Source organism: Pseudogymnoascus destructans (assembly GCF_001641265.1).
Source record: "Pseudogymnoascus destructans isolate 20631-21 unplaced genomic scaffold scaffold_13, whole genome shotgun sequence".
NCBI lineage: Eukaryota > Fungi > Ascomycota > Leotiomycetes > Thelebolales > Thelebolaceae > Pseudogymnoascus > Pseudogymnoascus destructans.
In genome coordinates this window covers 657,304-672,049 of record NW_020167532.1, presented here as the reverse complement: position 1 = coordinate 672,049, position 14,746 = coordinate 657,304, and the positions used below count along the sequence as shown (strand labels likewise).

The 14,746-nt window shown below is 49.3% G+C and overlaps 3 protein-coding genes across 3 annotated transcripts; 1 reads left to right on the top strand and 2 right to left on the bottom strand.

Moving 5' to 3' along the window:
* Positions 1–1,678: 1,678 nt before the first annotated feature.
* Positions 1,679–2,708, top strand: VC83_05386 (uncharacterized protein; the record flags this gene model as incomplete). The annotated part of the gene is made up of 3 exons (XM_024469008.1): positions 1,679–1,906; positions 1,947–2,200; positions 2,249–2,708. 3 exons carry the CDS (start codon positions 1,679–1,681, stop codon positions 2,706–2,708), a joined length of 942 nt encoding a protein of 313 aa, XP_024323234.1.
* A 4,343-nt stretch (positions 2,709–7,051) lies between these two features.
* On the bottom strand, positions 7,052–8,084 carry VC83_09646 (uncharacterized protein). The gene has a single exon (XM_024473059.1). It carries the CDS (start codon positions 8,011–8,013, stop codon positions 7,192–7,194), a length of 822 nt encoding a protein of 273 aa, XP_024328827.1. The 5' UTR covers positions 8,014–8,084; the 3' UTR covers positions 7,052–7,191.
* A 69-nt stretch (positions 8,085–8,153) lies between these two features.
* Positions 8,154–10,286, bottom strand: VC83_05385 (uncharacterized protein; the record flags this gene model as incomplete). The annotated part of the gene is made up of 3 exons (XM_024469007.1): positions 8,154–9,678; positions 9,748–9,832; positions 9,888–10,286. The coding sequence occupies 3 exons, from the start codon at positions 10,284–10,286 to the stop codon at positions 8,375–8,377; spliced, it is 1,788 nt and encodes a 595-aa protein (XP_024323231.1). The 3' UTR covers positions 8,154–8,374.
* Between the last annotated feature and the right edge of the window lie 4,460 nt (positions 10,287–14,746).

Here is a 14,746-nt window from a genome sequence, read left to right as displayed (position 1 = left end):
ACTTTTCAGAAACAAGGAGTAACAAGATGAATGCTTGGAAGCTTGTAAAAGACGTGGAAGTATGTGATAGTCGATTTACTGTATTGCCTGCTTGCCCTTTCTTAAGGAAAGGGCAATCCTATTTATGCCAAAGGAGTGTAGTTCTCTCATTTTCCAAGACTTTCCATGACTTACCAGGCTTGGTAACTGTAGTCGACGTAAGAGAATCCCATAGAACCATCTCTTAGGTTCGTAGCCTATAGGAAGTGAAAGGAGGTCCAAGGTCAGAGTACCCCTATAGACAAATTATGTCATAACTTAACCAATCTTGTGGGTAACTAAAGAGCGATGACGTGTAATGAATCATAGAGGTTCGTAGGAGCTTTTAGAGCTATCGTTCATGCTCCTAGGCCTCTAGTTGGTAGAGATATGTCATGTGGTAGTATGAGTGATGTCATGTAATGAATCATAGAGGGTTGTAGAGATATGCTATGTGGTAATATCAGCCCAGTAACTAAGGAGCGATGACGTGTAATGAATCATAGATGGTTGTAGCAATCGTTGAGTAGTATTGCTCTTGTTGTTGGTGTGATAAGCCAAAATATGTATAGTGACTTGTAGGTTTGAGGAGGAGATTTCCAAGTTTGCTCTTAAGTTTGATAGCAAACTGAGTGCAACGAATGTCAGTATGACATCGAGCTCTTGTTGAGCGGCTGGAGAGGTCTGATCGGAAGCCTCGAGATTCAAGTCCGGACGTAGGAGAAGGGTAGAAGCCTGGCCACCAGGATCAGACTCCTCGTATGTGATAGACGGTGGCGAGAGAGAGGTCAGAGCCTGGTCAATAGATGTGCGTGGATTATAAGGTGTCGAGATGGGAGTGGCAAGTGCTGTTGAGTGTGTTACCTCTCGGACTGCTGTCACAATTGCGTCACGAGCAACCGGGTGTTTTTCAAAGTATCGAGTAGTGTTCTCATTCCGTAGCCATCGGACCACAGACTTAACCGCCTGAGAGGCTGTCAGCAATGCTACGTTCAAAGGAATTGGAAGAAGTGTATGATACTAGACCTTGTCAACGTCTGACGTGTCCAAAATATTCAGCTCTGAATCGTCGTCTAGATCTGGACGAGCCATCAAATTAATATGTCTCTTGGATCGGCTGTTTAAAGGTCATGAGTGGACAGAGGGTAAAACGACAGAAAAGGTCAACATGGGGGAGATGGTACGGGACTGGGTGGGGGGGGGGGGGGTCAAAAATCGTAATGGGCAAAAGCCATTATGATTTTTGACCCCTGCAAGTACTTCCGAGGGTACATAAGACCGCCACACTGTCATTAATAGTTGGCAGTTTGGCACTTCTATATATAACTGTGTGGCGGTCTTATGTACCCTCGGAAGTACTTGCAGGGGTCAAAAATCATAATGGCTTTTGCCCATTACGATTTTTGACCCCCCCCGGCCCCCCAGTCCCCCATCGTCCCCCCCATCTTGACCTTTTCTGTCGTTTTATCCTCTGGCCACCGCATACATGCCATTTCCTCGTTGACCATCTCTTCCACTCGTGACCTTCAAAGCATATTTGCTTAAGCATGAATGTTCTCGGATCGCAGTATATGAGGTTTATTTCTGCGTAAATCGTATTCCTTGGCCACTTGTAACAGTTTGTAAAAAATTGTGAATTATATAGTAATAATACACCAAAATGGCTACAACCCCACAGCCTGGAACCTCCCAGTTTCCTGTCAGCGCAGCTGCAGTCAGCCCTGCTGCTATAGGAGCTACAGCTGCTCCTACTGCAGTGATGAGGGTGCTAGGACGGGCACGCCTTAGCGTGGAGGACGCAGAGAGAGTCCTCCGCATCATGAATAATAGCTCCCAGCGATTGGGAGCTATATCCAAAAAGCAATTCTGGCTAGACGTCACAGCGTGGGTCCTCCCAGCACACTGGGAGGACCCACACCAACCTCCAGCGCAATCTGCAAGACAGGGAGAAAGCTTGGAGGCTGGACCATCCTCCTGGCGACGACGAGCTCCATAGTGGGGAGCTAGAACAAGACGACACAGAGTATGACGCCCAAATGAGGGCGTGGATACTTTGCGTCGACGAAGAATCAGCGCAGAAAGCAGCCCGCAAAGAGCGGGCTGCAGAGGCTGGAGAAGAGAGCAGTCAGGCTAGCAAGGACCGACTGTCTCTTATGTCAAGCTGGGCAGACAAGAGAGCCTTGTCTGCGCCATATCGACATTGAAAGAGAGAGCCAGCTGCACATGCTAGGGCCCTCTCCAGCCTTGCATCCAGCAACGAGGAGGAGGAGGAGGATGAACAGGAGGAGGAGGAGGAACAGGAGGAAGTGAATATAGAGGGGGAACCCTTCAAAACTCCTTCCACCCCAATTTCCTCCTCCTCTTCAACACGCTCCTGCAGACCTCCCAGCTCCCGAAAGCGCAGGCTATATTCTTCTGATGAGGGTTCAAAAAGGGCAAAAAAAGACACTCTTGAATCAAGCATTGCATTGCTTGCAGTGTCAATGGCAAATCGACGAAGCGCCCGAGGCGCAGCAGAGGAAAGGCAGCTAGCGCTTGAGGTGCGGATAGAGGCCATTGAGGCTGGGCAGAAGGCGATTCTTGCTGCTGTATTAAGTAGCTCAACCTATAGAGGCCATAGGTTAGCTGAGTTTGAGGAGGAGGAAGAGGACTTACCTGTATATAATAATGTAAATAACGTACATGTATAGCGAAAGCGCCAAACAAGCGAAAGCGCCAAAATGATGCGGTGACCAAACCCCCCAACTAAATGTTAAATTCCTCAACAACAAAACATGCCCCATAAAAACGATGAAAGCCAATTAGTGCTAGCTATCCAGGCTATGCAAAGCGACCCAAAGTTACGCCTTCGAGTTGCTGCTAGGATCTATTCTGTGGACCACCGCAAGCTAGGTCGTCGTCTAGAAGGTGTACCTTCACGACGCGATATCCAAGCCAACTCACGGAAATTAACTAACCTAGAGGAGTCCGTCCTTGTTCAGTATATACTCGACCTAGCTGCCAAAGGGTTTCCTCCTCGGCTGTCTGTTGTTGAAGATATGGCAAGTCGACTACTTGCAACACGCGACGCGTCACGCGTTGGGTCGCGTTGGGCTTCAAACTTTGTTAAGCGGCGTGTAGAGCTCCAGACACGCTTTCAGCGCAAATACGACTACTAGAGGGCTAAGTGCGAAGATCCAGAAGTTATTAATGGCTGGTTTGAGCTTGTGCGTAACACAATTGCGAAATATGGTATCGATGAAGCAGATATCTACAACTTTGATGAGACTGGGTTTATGATGGGCGTTATCTCAACTGCTATGGTTGTAACAAGCTCAGACGGGCGGGCAAAAGCAAAGAAGGTACAGCCTGGTAATCGGGAATGGGTTACAGTAATCCAAGGCGTTAGTTCTCAAGGTTGGGCAGTACCACCATTTATCATTGTTGCAGGCAAAAACCACCTTACATCTTGGTATGAGAATAGTGGATTTTCAAGCGATTGGGTGATTTCTGTTACTGAAAATGGCTGGACTACAAACGAGAGAGGCATGGATTGGATTCAGCACTTTGAGAAGCATACAAAGGCCCAGTGTTGGTGGTTATCGCTTGTTAGTCCTTGATGGTCATGAGAGCCACCACTCAGATGAGTTTGAGGAGTACTGCAAGGTGTAAGGACACAGGGAATACGGCTCTCCGTAGGTGCATATGGGAGTGCGAGTCGGAGGTGATGCTGTATTCTATCCTATAGGTCTACTACGAAGGATACAAAAAAGATGAAAGGGGAGCTTATAGCTTCCTACCCCTTATGTACCTAAATGGGGTCCGACTCGGCTAGGCCTTAGCGTACCGGTAGATCCACTCCCGTCTGCCGCCCGAATCGACCCCGACCCTAGAACATCTATGCTGCTATACTACTATGTCGCCTATTCCGCGTTGTCTTACGGGTCCGAGGGTACCCCGTGTAAGGAGGCATCCTTACACAAGGAACACAACATTATTACGCTTTGTATGCCTGCTCACTCTTCTCATCTACTCCAGCCACTTGATGTTGGCTGTTTCGGCCCGTTAAAGCAGGCCTATGGTCAGCAAATTGAAGATATGATGCAGGCTCATATTTCTCATATTACAAAGGATGACTTCTTTCCTGCCTTCCACGCTGCATTTAACACTACAATGACGGAAAGTAACATTCGAGGCGGGTTCCGAGGGGCAGGGCTTCTTCCATTTGACCCTGAGAGAGTGATATCTACACTTGATCTTAAGTTAAGGACACCAACGCCTCCAAGCTCCCGCCCAGGTACTGCTCAACCTTGGGTTTCTCAGACACCAAACAACCCAATTGAAGCTATGTCACAGTCTACATTTATTAAAACTCGGATTTCACGCCATCAAAATAGCTCTCCAACCTCAATCTATGCAGCTGTTGACCAGTTTACAAAGGGTGCATCGCAAATAATGCATCAATTAGCACTGCTAAAGGGAGAGAACCAAAACCTACGACAGGCAAATGAAGTACTAAGCAAGCGCCGGAGAGTTAGGAAAACACGACTACAGCAAGGAGGATCACTTAGTCAACAAGGGGCGCAAGAGCTACAGGATGAGAGGGATGTTGTGCAGCAGGTAGAGCAGGAAATAAGGGCAAGCCGTGGTCGGAAGCCAAGGGAAGAAACCCGTGCCCGTCGCTGTGGCAAGTGTGGTGAGACTGGGCACAATGCGCGCACGTGTCAGATTGTAATAGACACCTCTGAGGAAGAGGACTCCGAGTAGTTTCAATTGATTTCTAATGTTGTGGTAGATTTATCGCAATGTTTGTCGTGAGGGTAGATAATTTTGGCGCTTTCGCTTGTTTGGCGCTTTCGCTATACATGTACGTTAACCCTCTTTAATAATTAACTTACTAATATTATATAGATTAATCCTTTAGACTATTGGAAAATAAATCAATCTCGATTTCCAATTCTAGCTACTATAGCTAGGCGCTATTTACAAATCCCTGCTACTAGTGCTCCTATAGAGAGCTTTTTTAGTATAGGTAGCCTTATTATTTCAAAGATTAGAAATAGGCTTTCTAAAGACATTTTTAGAGTAATAGCTTGTTTAAAGAGTTGGGATTTTATAAAGGAAGAAGAAGAGGATCTACAAGAGGAATTTATAGCTAAATTAATACTTTAAGAAGTATTTAGATAGATTAATATATATTTGGTTTCCTTTTCTACTATACTACTCAGGCCATGTGATTCTAACATCATGTGATAATCATGAATAATTATCAAAGGGTAGGTAACGTAAGTCATGGCGTAACGCGGGGGATGGCGTAACGCGGTGGAATTTTGAAGAGAACACAACAAATCTGTAAATTTAACTACAATCAACGATAATACATGATCCACCATCACTCTTAGATTGTTCCCCTGCTTCTTCCTCAATATACTCGTCAATTTCAATGTCTGCGGAGGCATTCTTATCCTTTGTTTTGCGCTTTTTCTTACTTGGGTTATGTGTCGCCTTTTCCGCCTCCATCACCGCATCACACAACTCTTGCGTAGAAACATGAAAGTGACCCTTCAGAATAACCCTTTTCCCCTTCGTACGTACCGTACGTTGCTTTATAACTGATCGCAGGTTGTTGGCATCGAGTTGGTGGACACTGCTGCGTTGTAATGGTGGGTGCACCAGATATGAGAATCTAGCCACCCAAGGAAGGGATGAATTTACTAAGACAACACACTGTCTTAGGAAACAGAGCCAAAGGGTTGTAGCTTAGACTATTCCACAACGCAGCAATCAGGTGTATGATGTGGTGAAGTGGTTTAGACAAGTTGCAACAAATGTTGAGTTTGAGAACTCAGGGGTAAGTCAGAGGTTAGCACCTCACTGACTTTTCAAAAACAGAGAATAACAAGATCAATGCTTGGAAGCTTGTAAAAGACGTGGAAGTATGTGATAGTCGATTTACTGTATTGCCTGCTTGCCCTTTCTTAAGGAAAGGGCAATCCTATTTATGCCAAAGGAGTGTAGTTCTCTCATTTTCCATGACTTTCCATGACTAACCAGGCTTGGTAAATGTATTAGAAATCAAGTGCGACCCACAACTAGCTTGCTAATCATGTAGTGAACGTAAGAGAATCCCATAGAACCATCTCTTGGGTTCCTAGCCTATAGGAAGTGAAAAGGAGGTCCAAGGTCAGAGTACCTATAGACAAATTATGTCATAACTTAACCAATCTTGTGGGTAACTAAGGAGCGATGACGTGTAATGAATCATAGAGGGTTGTAGAAGCTTCTAGAGCTATCGTTCATGTTCCTAGGCCTCTAGTTGGTAGAGATATGCCATGTGGTAGTATTGGCCCACCCCCTTAAGGAGGAGATTTTCTTAATAACTTGTTCAATGAGTGTCCAAATGATATGCCGTGATGTATGTAGCATAAACAGATGTAGTAGAAGAGTTTGCAGCAATCGTTGAGTAGTATTGCTTCTGTTGTTGGTGTGATAAGCCAAGATATGTATGGTGACTTGTAGGTTTGAGGAGGAGATTTCTAAGTTTGCTCTTGAGTTTGATAGCAAACTGAGTGCAACGAATGTCAGTATGACATGCGTGCTCGAAGTTGCTCTGACGCAACTGTGAGTTTTTGGATGTACGTCCGCACTGGTGTTGACAGCACCCCACCACCATTAATCATAGTTGTAAGGAGCGCATTTGCAGAGCGTAAGGTCATCCCATCTGGGGGGGAGCTGTTGATAAAGACTCGGTCAAAAATATCATACTAATGTGGTGTTTTTGGTCGGTCAGCCTCGACTGATGGTTCAGCATTGAGCAGCGTACGCAATGCTCGCTGGGGATTAAAAGGAAACAAGCCAGCGCCACGGTATGCTGACTCAATGTTGTGATGGTTGCATATATCAAGCAGTGCCTGGATGTATGCCTCCATCCATTCATACTTCTGTATGCGTGCAAGTTGCGCTTGGTTGAGTGGGGAGAGCGCTGCTGTCAGACGCTTTTTTAGCGGGGTGAATATCACAACATCTAGTGGTTGTAGTAAGTGCGATGTATGAGGGGGAAGTATCAGTAATATAATATGGTTCTGTATGTAATGCAAATGAAACTCCCACTAATGTGTAAGTCGTGGCCGTCGCATATAAGAAGCCGGTGCTGACCATCTACTTTTACCCGTGTTGTTGGCTCAAAGATGCGTTTTAACCACTCCAACCCATGGAGGTTGCTTGTCCAGCCTTTCGTATTCGCAGAGAAGAACCACTGGTCGATGACTGCAGGCGGAATCCATGATTGGAGAACGTTCTTGCCCTTAAAGATCCCGAGGGTGGGAGGATGGTTCCGTCTGCGCAGATGCACTCAACCATCGAAACCCATTCCTGATGGCCAGGATGCGCTTGATGCTTCGTACGAAGTGTTGAATCAAGTATAATTCGAGTAGATTCCATTGTCCCAATCGAAAATCCGGATTCATCCATGTTATATGTGTTCTCTTGCGTGATTCCAAACTCTTGAACCACCTTGGTGTACGCGTTAAACCATGCCGTAAGCACTGGTTTTGTTGCACCGTCCATGCGTACAGTTTCGATCCGTCGCCCAATAGCGACCTGTAGATGGGGATGTCGTTGTATGAATCGTGGTACCCAGTCGCGACCGAGGGAAAATCGTGGTTGGGGTAGAAGTAAGTTTGGCGTCGCGTCGTCAAAATTGAGTGACCGGTGCGACCGGAGTTCTTCAGCTATTTCCTTCAACAACCGATGCCCTGGAGAATAGCCGCTGATTGTTAGGTTTTTAATCCACTTTAGAAGTATCTGTTCTTGCGCGCCTGATAAATTCTGCTGTTTCTGGCAGGCTTGGGAGCGTGTCAAACCTCCATTGACGCGTCGCGTCACTGAACTCTTCGGCAGCCCCAGCACTTTCTCAGCGTGATATGCACTCTTATACTTCTTAGATTGGACGTCTAATACTGCCTGGGCTATTAAAGTTTCACGCTCAGCAACACCCAGGCTTTTACAGCGAACCATTGTTGAGTTATTCACAGTTATCAGAAATCGGCGGGGTGAATTCCCCGCGTTACGCCATCCCCCGCGTTACGCCACGACTTACGTTATATACTCGAGGATATACTCGGATACTACGGGTATATTAGTATCCGTGCCGAACACTGAACTACGTTTACACTGAAGATTTCACATTAAAGTTCTTAACAAGACGATGTGTGAATAACAATAATGATTCATTATAGCAATATTCCTAGCTATCGATAGACTACAGCAGCTGCAACAATGATTTTAAACATCTCTTTCGCAAAAAACCCATTACCCTCCCCAACGCCAGCTCCCAAAGCCTCATTCAAACAAAAAAAGCAAACACAAGTACACCCTCTCAAGTCTCAGCAGCATCAATAGCTGCCCTCAGCACGGGATACAAGCTCTCCTCAACCTTAACCTCCTTCTCCCCCTCCCCCTCCTGCGTCTCCCCCATCTCCGTATCCTCCCCCTCCTTATCATCCTCATACTCCCCCCTCTCAAGCCTATCAGCAATTAACTTCCTCAACGCCTCAATAACCCTAATATTCTCCACCCACACCTCCTCCGCGCGATCCCGCGCATCACCCTCCTCCGTCCCGCTCGCGCTAGGACTGCTCACCCCACCCGACAGCGCAGGGTCGATATTCGACTCCGCGCGCGCACCGTAGGGGCGCTTCGCGTCGGGGGTGGTGGACTCGTCGCGTGCCGGCCGCGAGACGCGCGGCGCAGCGGACTTTTGAAGCATACCGCCGCTGTAGCGACGGCGGGGGTCGGAGTCGAAGTTTGTCCCTAGAGTGGAGACGGGGGGGGTGGTGTGAGGGGCGTAGGCGGAGGAGACGGCAGGGAGGGTGGGGTATGCGACTGGGGTGGATGCGTGGCGGGAGGAGTTGCCGGGGGAGAGGCCGGGGACGGACGATGGGGAGTGAGCGGAGGAGTAGGACATTGTTGATGGGGGGGTGAGGGCGGGCGCGCTCGATTGTGGTGAGTGCGTGGCGGCCATGTGGGAGGATGGGGGTGCGGAAGATTGCGGGACGGAGACGCCTAGGTTCTGCGCGGCGGTCTGGGGGGGTGACTGTGATTGCCGGAAGCCCATGGCTTGGTGGGTGTAGTGGCCTCCGGGCTGGTGGATGCCGGCGGCAGCGGCAGCGCTGGAGCTCTCGTAGACGGTGGATTGCATCTGGTCGAGGAAGTTGTCGATGTTGAGGAGGTCGCTCTTCGTCTTCAGATTGGGCATTGGGAGAGAGTAGTGTGGCTGAGGCATCGAGGCGACGCCGGGCCCGTGTCCGCCTCCTCCTACGGCCATCAGAGGCTGCGAGGGCATGTAGTCAATCAGGGCTCCGCCTTGGATGGGGAGGCCGTGAAGGTGCATCAGGCGTTGGCCGACTTGGGGGTACGAGGTTGGGTCGATGTTGCGACGCTTGGCATCACCGAAGAAGTCATTCAGAGCGTCAAACCCGCGCTTTCTTGGGTCATAGTTTGCGTGGTGGCCCAGCTCAGCTGCGTGCTGGCTCACTGGGTAGTAGACTGGCCCGTAGCTCTGGGCTTGCTGTGGCTGGTAGTATCCGTTGTGGCCGCCGTTGTGGTGCGGCTGCCCGTAGTTTCCGGTAGGTTGGTGCATTTGCGGGTTGGAGTGGTCATAATAACCTGTGGCTCCGGCTGCTATGTGCATGTTAGAAACCGCAAAAGCACCAGAGTATCCCAGGAGTGGCCTGGAAGGAGAGTACCCACGTTTACCGTTTGGGGCACGGTAGCCACCAACCTGCCCACCATGCTGGTCAGGTGAACGGAGAAGGACGGAATCATCAGCATGTGTCTAGCGAATGTTAGTTTCTGTTCTAATTTTTTGGTCGTGTGAGCAGCTTGCTTACCTTGACATGCTTCTTCAAGTCCTGGGGACGCTTGAAGCTCTTGCCACAGAAGTCACACTTGTGCGGCTTGAGCGGAACATGGACACGGATGTGAGACGTGATGTGGTCGCGCTTGACGGTGGTTGTGCAGCAATTGTTCCAGCCGCAGGTCAAGTTCAAGTTATTAGTGCTCTTGCGACCGACATGGCGCTCACAAATGTGGTCATAGAGGGCCTCGGGCGATTGGCAGCGCTCAGTACATTTGTCCCATTGGCAAGCGAGGTTGTCGTCGCTGGCGACAGTGGGACGGCTAACCTGGGCGCTGGCATCAGAGAAGGTGGAGGTGGAGGTTGAGGCCGTCGCGGTTGGAGGCGTCATGCCTACTGGGCGCGTCTGCGTCTGCTGGTCTTGGGACGACATGATGATCGAAGGATTCTTGGCGTGGCAGAAAGTAGGTTAAGTATAGCAAGGAGTGTGGAGTGATTGGGGCGGTGAGAGCCTATTCGTTAATCCACGGGAGGCGCGCGGGAAAAATAGAGATTTAGGCGACGAACTTTGGGAAGGAACGATGCTCGGCGGCGAACAATCGAGTCAAGTTGAGATGTTGAGGTAACGATGAAGTAGATATTCGAAGTCGGCGTCTTAGCAACCCATTAAGCAAAACAAGCGAGTTGCTTGGTAAAAGACACGTCTCTGACGCGTGGGAACAGAGGCTGGGTGGTCTTGGCGTCGAAAGGGGAGGACCGAGTACCTATTTATGGTATTTTATGGGGAACGCAGAGGAGGACAAGGCTTGGTGTTGTTGGACAAAACAAATAGGCTCTGGATGGTTGGTGTGGAAGTAGTAATTGGGGATGGATATAGGGGAGTATTTGGGATGAAGGGGAGGAAGGGGAATTTAGATAGATGGAGGGGGAGGGGCGGATATCACAGGTTATCATCAATAGGAAAGATTTTTTTTTTTAAAAAAAGGAAACTATAAAGTACATAAATATAAAATAAAGTACTTACTCCGTAGCATGCCCGAGTAATTCTATAGTACAGTGCGTTTTGGTGATCCCACCATCATCTAATGCCAAGACCCCCCTCCCATGCCAATATTGAGTCGAGTCCCCACTGCCCAGCCAATCCAGCGGAATTCCGAATCCAGCGCCAAGACCCCGTCCTTTGCCCAGCCAATCCGCCAATCCGCCGCTCCCAAGCCCCTCCGCCCTTCATTCCACACAAAGGCCAAGGGCGGAGTCACTTGGCCCCGACCATGGGCCAAGAAGCCAAGACAACCCATGACGCCAAGAAATCCCATGACGCCAAGAAAATCCTGCTTACCCGACGCGCCAGGCAATTTCGCCACCTTGCATTTCTGGTCACCGTAGCACACTCTGTGCCCCCGTTTTCAGCCCGCGCCAAGACTTTTTCGTCTCCTGTGCGCAACTTTTGTGCAACGTTTGTCCGCCAAACCTCCGAGAACTTGCTCACTTGCCTCTCCGGCCACCGTACCCCATCCCCACGCAATTCCGCTCAAGGACGGCTGGGCGAGGGGGCGGAGTCTCTTGTCCCTCTTGTCCCTCTGCGCCCCCAGGTCTTGGCAGTCTCGCCCAGACCCCGCTCCGTTGCTTCCTTCGTGCCAGGTGTTTCTCCGCCCGGGGGACAGCCCGTTCCAAGAGTCCAGAGTCGTCGTAAGCATTTTGCTGCGTGTTGACGGATGGTGCTTGGCTGTGGTTGGGTGTATTGGCTTTGGGGGAAGTGCTTGTGTTGTTGATTGGTAAGGTTGGCGGTGACGCGATTAGAAGCAATCTATCCTTCTATCCCGCGAAGGTAGGACGCCCCTTCTTTGCACCATTTCCCAAACACGGCTGCCGGGCGAAACGAGACATGGTTGAGATGGTTGCTATCCTATCACATAATGGAAGGTAAGGGGTAAGAGCGTAAGAGCCAATAGAGGATTTTAGCTGCTTGACCACTAGCCTTACTTGGCATCTTGGCAATTACTACAATCGGTAATGGTCAATTCAACAGATTAGCCTTGAAGTAGTAGTAGCCCCTTATCACACCTATAGCTTCGCCTAATGTAGTAATATCAGAATGGCGCCGCCTCCTCAAACTGCGATTGAGGCTTTAGATGTAGATATATATATATATATAATGTTATAATTACTATGTGTTATGGCTAAGTGCTAGTGCTATGGCTAGCGCTTACAGCTGCAACCTCACATGATGGATAACATTGGATATCATGGATATTATGTTATCCATGTTATCCACGGCAATCCACGGAATGTCATGTGATGGATAACATTGGATATCTTGGATATTGTAAGGATGCCTTCTTGTCTCTCATTCTAGGGAGTAGACTCTGGGTAGCTGCGGGGTCACTTGTGATCATTTGGGTGGGCTAACTGAGTCGGAACCGAGTCAGATGGTTTTCAGGTACTTGAGACAATCGACTCGGGGGGTTCCCCGTTCATCTTTTTTGTATCCTTCGTAGTAGACCTATAGGATAGCATCCGTTTAGCCTCCGACTCGCACTCTCATATGCTATTACTGTGAGCTGGGTGCCCTGTGTCCTTACATTATACAAAAAAGATCACGCCTGCCAGGGACAGCTGTACTTAAATAATATCCCACACCGGAACGACTCAGGAGAACTACCATTACAACATCGACCGCGACTCAGTGATGTTTCGGAGGAGAGACCTGACGACTTCAAATAGCCGTGATTCCAGAGATCTCACAGACAGCCAGTGGATCAGGGTTTGATTCTTCAGAACAAGCTGGTAAAGTCGCCGACGCATTGGCGACAAATAGGATACGAGATCAAAGAACCCCCTCCTAGCACAGAGGAAATTGTGGACAAGAGCATTGATAGCTACAAGCTACCGGAAGTCAAGCTCTTTCGTATCGGTACCGATACACACCCGAGGCAATATGTCGAAAAAGCTGACATCAAACATACCCCAAGACAACGACGGTCAACTGCCCAGAATGACTACCAGACAAACCACCGCTGAAGCTACGACTGCTGTGCCATCCGAAGACATCCCGAGTCGAATGGCCCACCTCAAAGCACAGATACAGGAGGTCAAGGATCTACTAGTTACCCTGACGGCAGCCCAGACCAGAACCCCATCCACACCGCCGGTGGACGCCCCCATACCCACAGTCGAAGCTGCGGGGCAACGAACGCCTCGCACACGAAACACCCCTGAGACAGTTCAATTGCCGCCTCTTCAGGACTTTCGTTCTCAAGCACGTCACAAATGCACACCAAGGACCCACCGACTCGCTATAAGAAATCTACCATCTCGAAGAGAATCACTCCGCTCAGCGATGGGATAGAACATACCTTCCTACAATGGAGCGCCTCGATTCGGGACCGACTCGTAGTCAATGAGGACCACTACCTTACCGACGTCTCGAGAAGAGCGTTGATATGGGGAACTACGACCGGCCTGCTAAGACATACCTAGAGCCCCAATACCTGTCTGCTATGCATGGGTTCCGCAGTGCTGAGGAGATGATGGACCTACTAGGTTCATACTACCTCACAGCAATAAGACGGAACAGGCCAGGAACCTCTTCGACAACCTGCAAATGGGAGAGAATGGACATACTAGCGAAACCTTCCCAGAGTTCAAGGCTCGTTTCCAAAGTGCAGCTATCACAGGACAAGTCTCCGAGTCGGAATGGTTCCGGTACATGTGGAACAAGTTGACTCCCCAATTTCGCAGCCACGTCACGATCATCAAAAACCAATGGAATGGAGACTACCAGACCATGGTATGAGAACTTACCATCTTCGATCAGGAACGGCGCCGGAACAACGAATTGAATCTGCTACCCGCCCCCGCAAGGACGTCCACACGTACCATGGATACGGCAAAGACGTCAGCATCGAAGCCGACTCGAGCCACACCTGCTCTGTTCACCCGAACCACGTTCCTCCCAAGCCAACGATGCCGTATGAAGACCGCAGTCCCAGCGTCCTCAGGAAACTGTTTCAAGTGTGGCAAGCCCAGCCATTTCCAGGACAAATGCCCCCTTAACGATACTATCAAGGAAATCGACCGTAACGACCCCGAGGCAGAAGAACAATGGGAGGAAGCCGTGGAACTTCAATCGGATGTGTCCCTCGAGGAAAACGACGAGGCCTAGGAGAAGGCTCCTTCCTAGGTCTACGCAAATGTGACCTGTGAGGACTAGACTTATGAGAACTCCTGGGAGGTACCCAGTTCTTAGTCGACACGACCCTGAGTATGAATGGACTCGGGGTGCAAACAAAGTCCCTAGCAGACACAGGAGCAAATGGCTACCCCGTCATTAACAAGCCTTTCACAATACAACTGTCGAAAGTGCTTCAGAGCCCCATACGGAAACTACCCTACTCTGTACCCATAGGTGGATTTCAGCACAAAATCCAAGGCCACGTATCAGAGTATATTCGGTTACACTTAACAGTCGAAGGACGCTGAATATATAACTGCCCCTTTGTACTCCTGGACCTCGGAGCACAAGATGTGATAATTGGGAAGAAGCTTTTCAGCCGCTTCCGAATACTACTCGACTGCAAAGAGCCAGTTAGTATGGCCAAAGGAGTACCCGCCGACTCCTAGCTGGAGCAAGGAGATCACCTTGCCCTACCACTCACGCGAAACGTCCATTAAACATCCTGCATACCAGTCGGATGCGAATCGCCGGGATTTCGCAATCCACCGCGAAGACAGACGCCGCGCAGGCGGACGTTCGATGGAAATGAAAGTGATAACTTCCGACTACGAAGAGATCACCGATACGCCATCGAACCCACCACGAAACCAGGAGGTTTCTCCCCCACTGCAGAAAACCTTAGTACATAGGTTTACGCCCATGCATATATGTGAAAT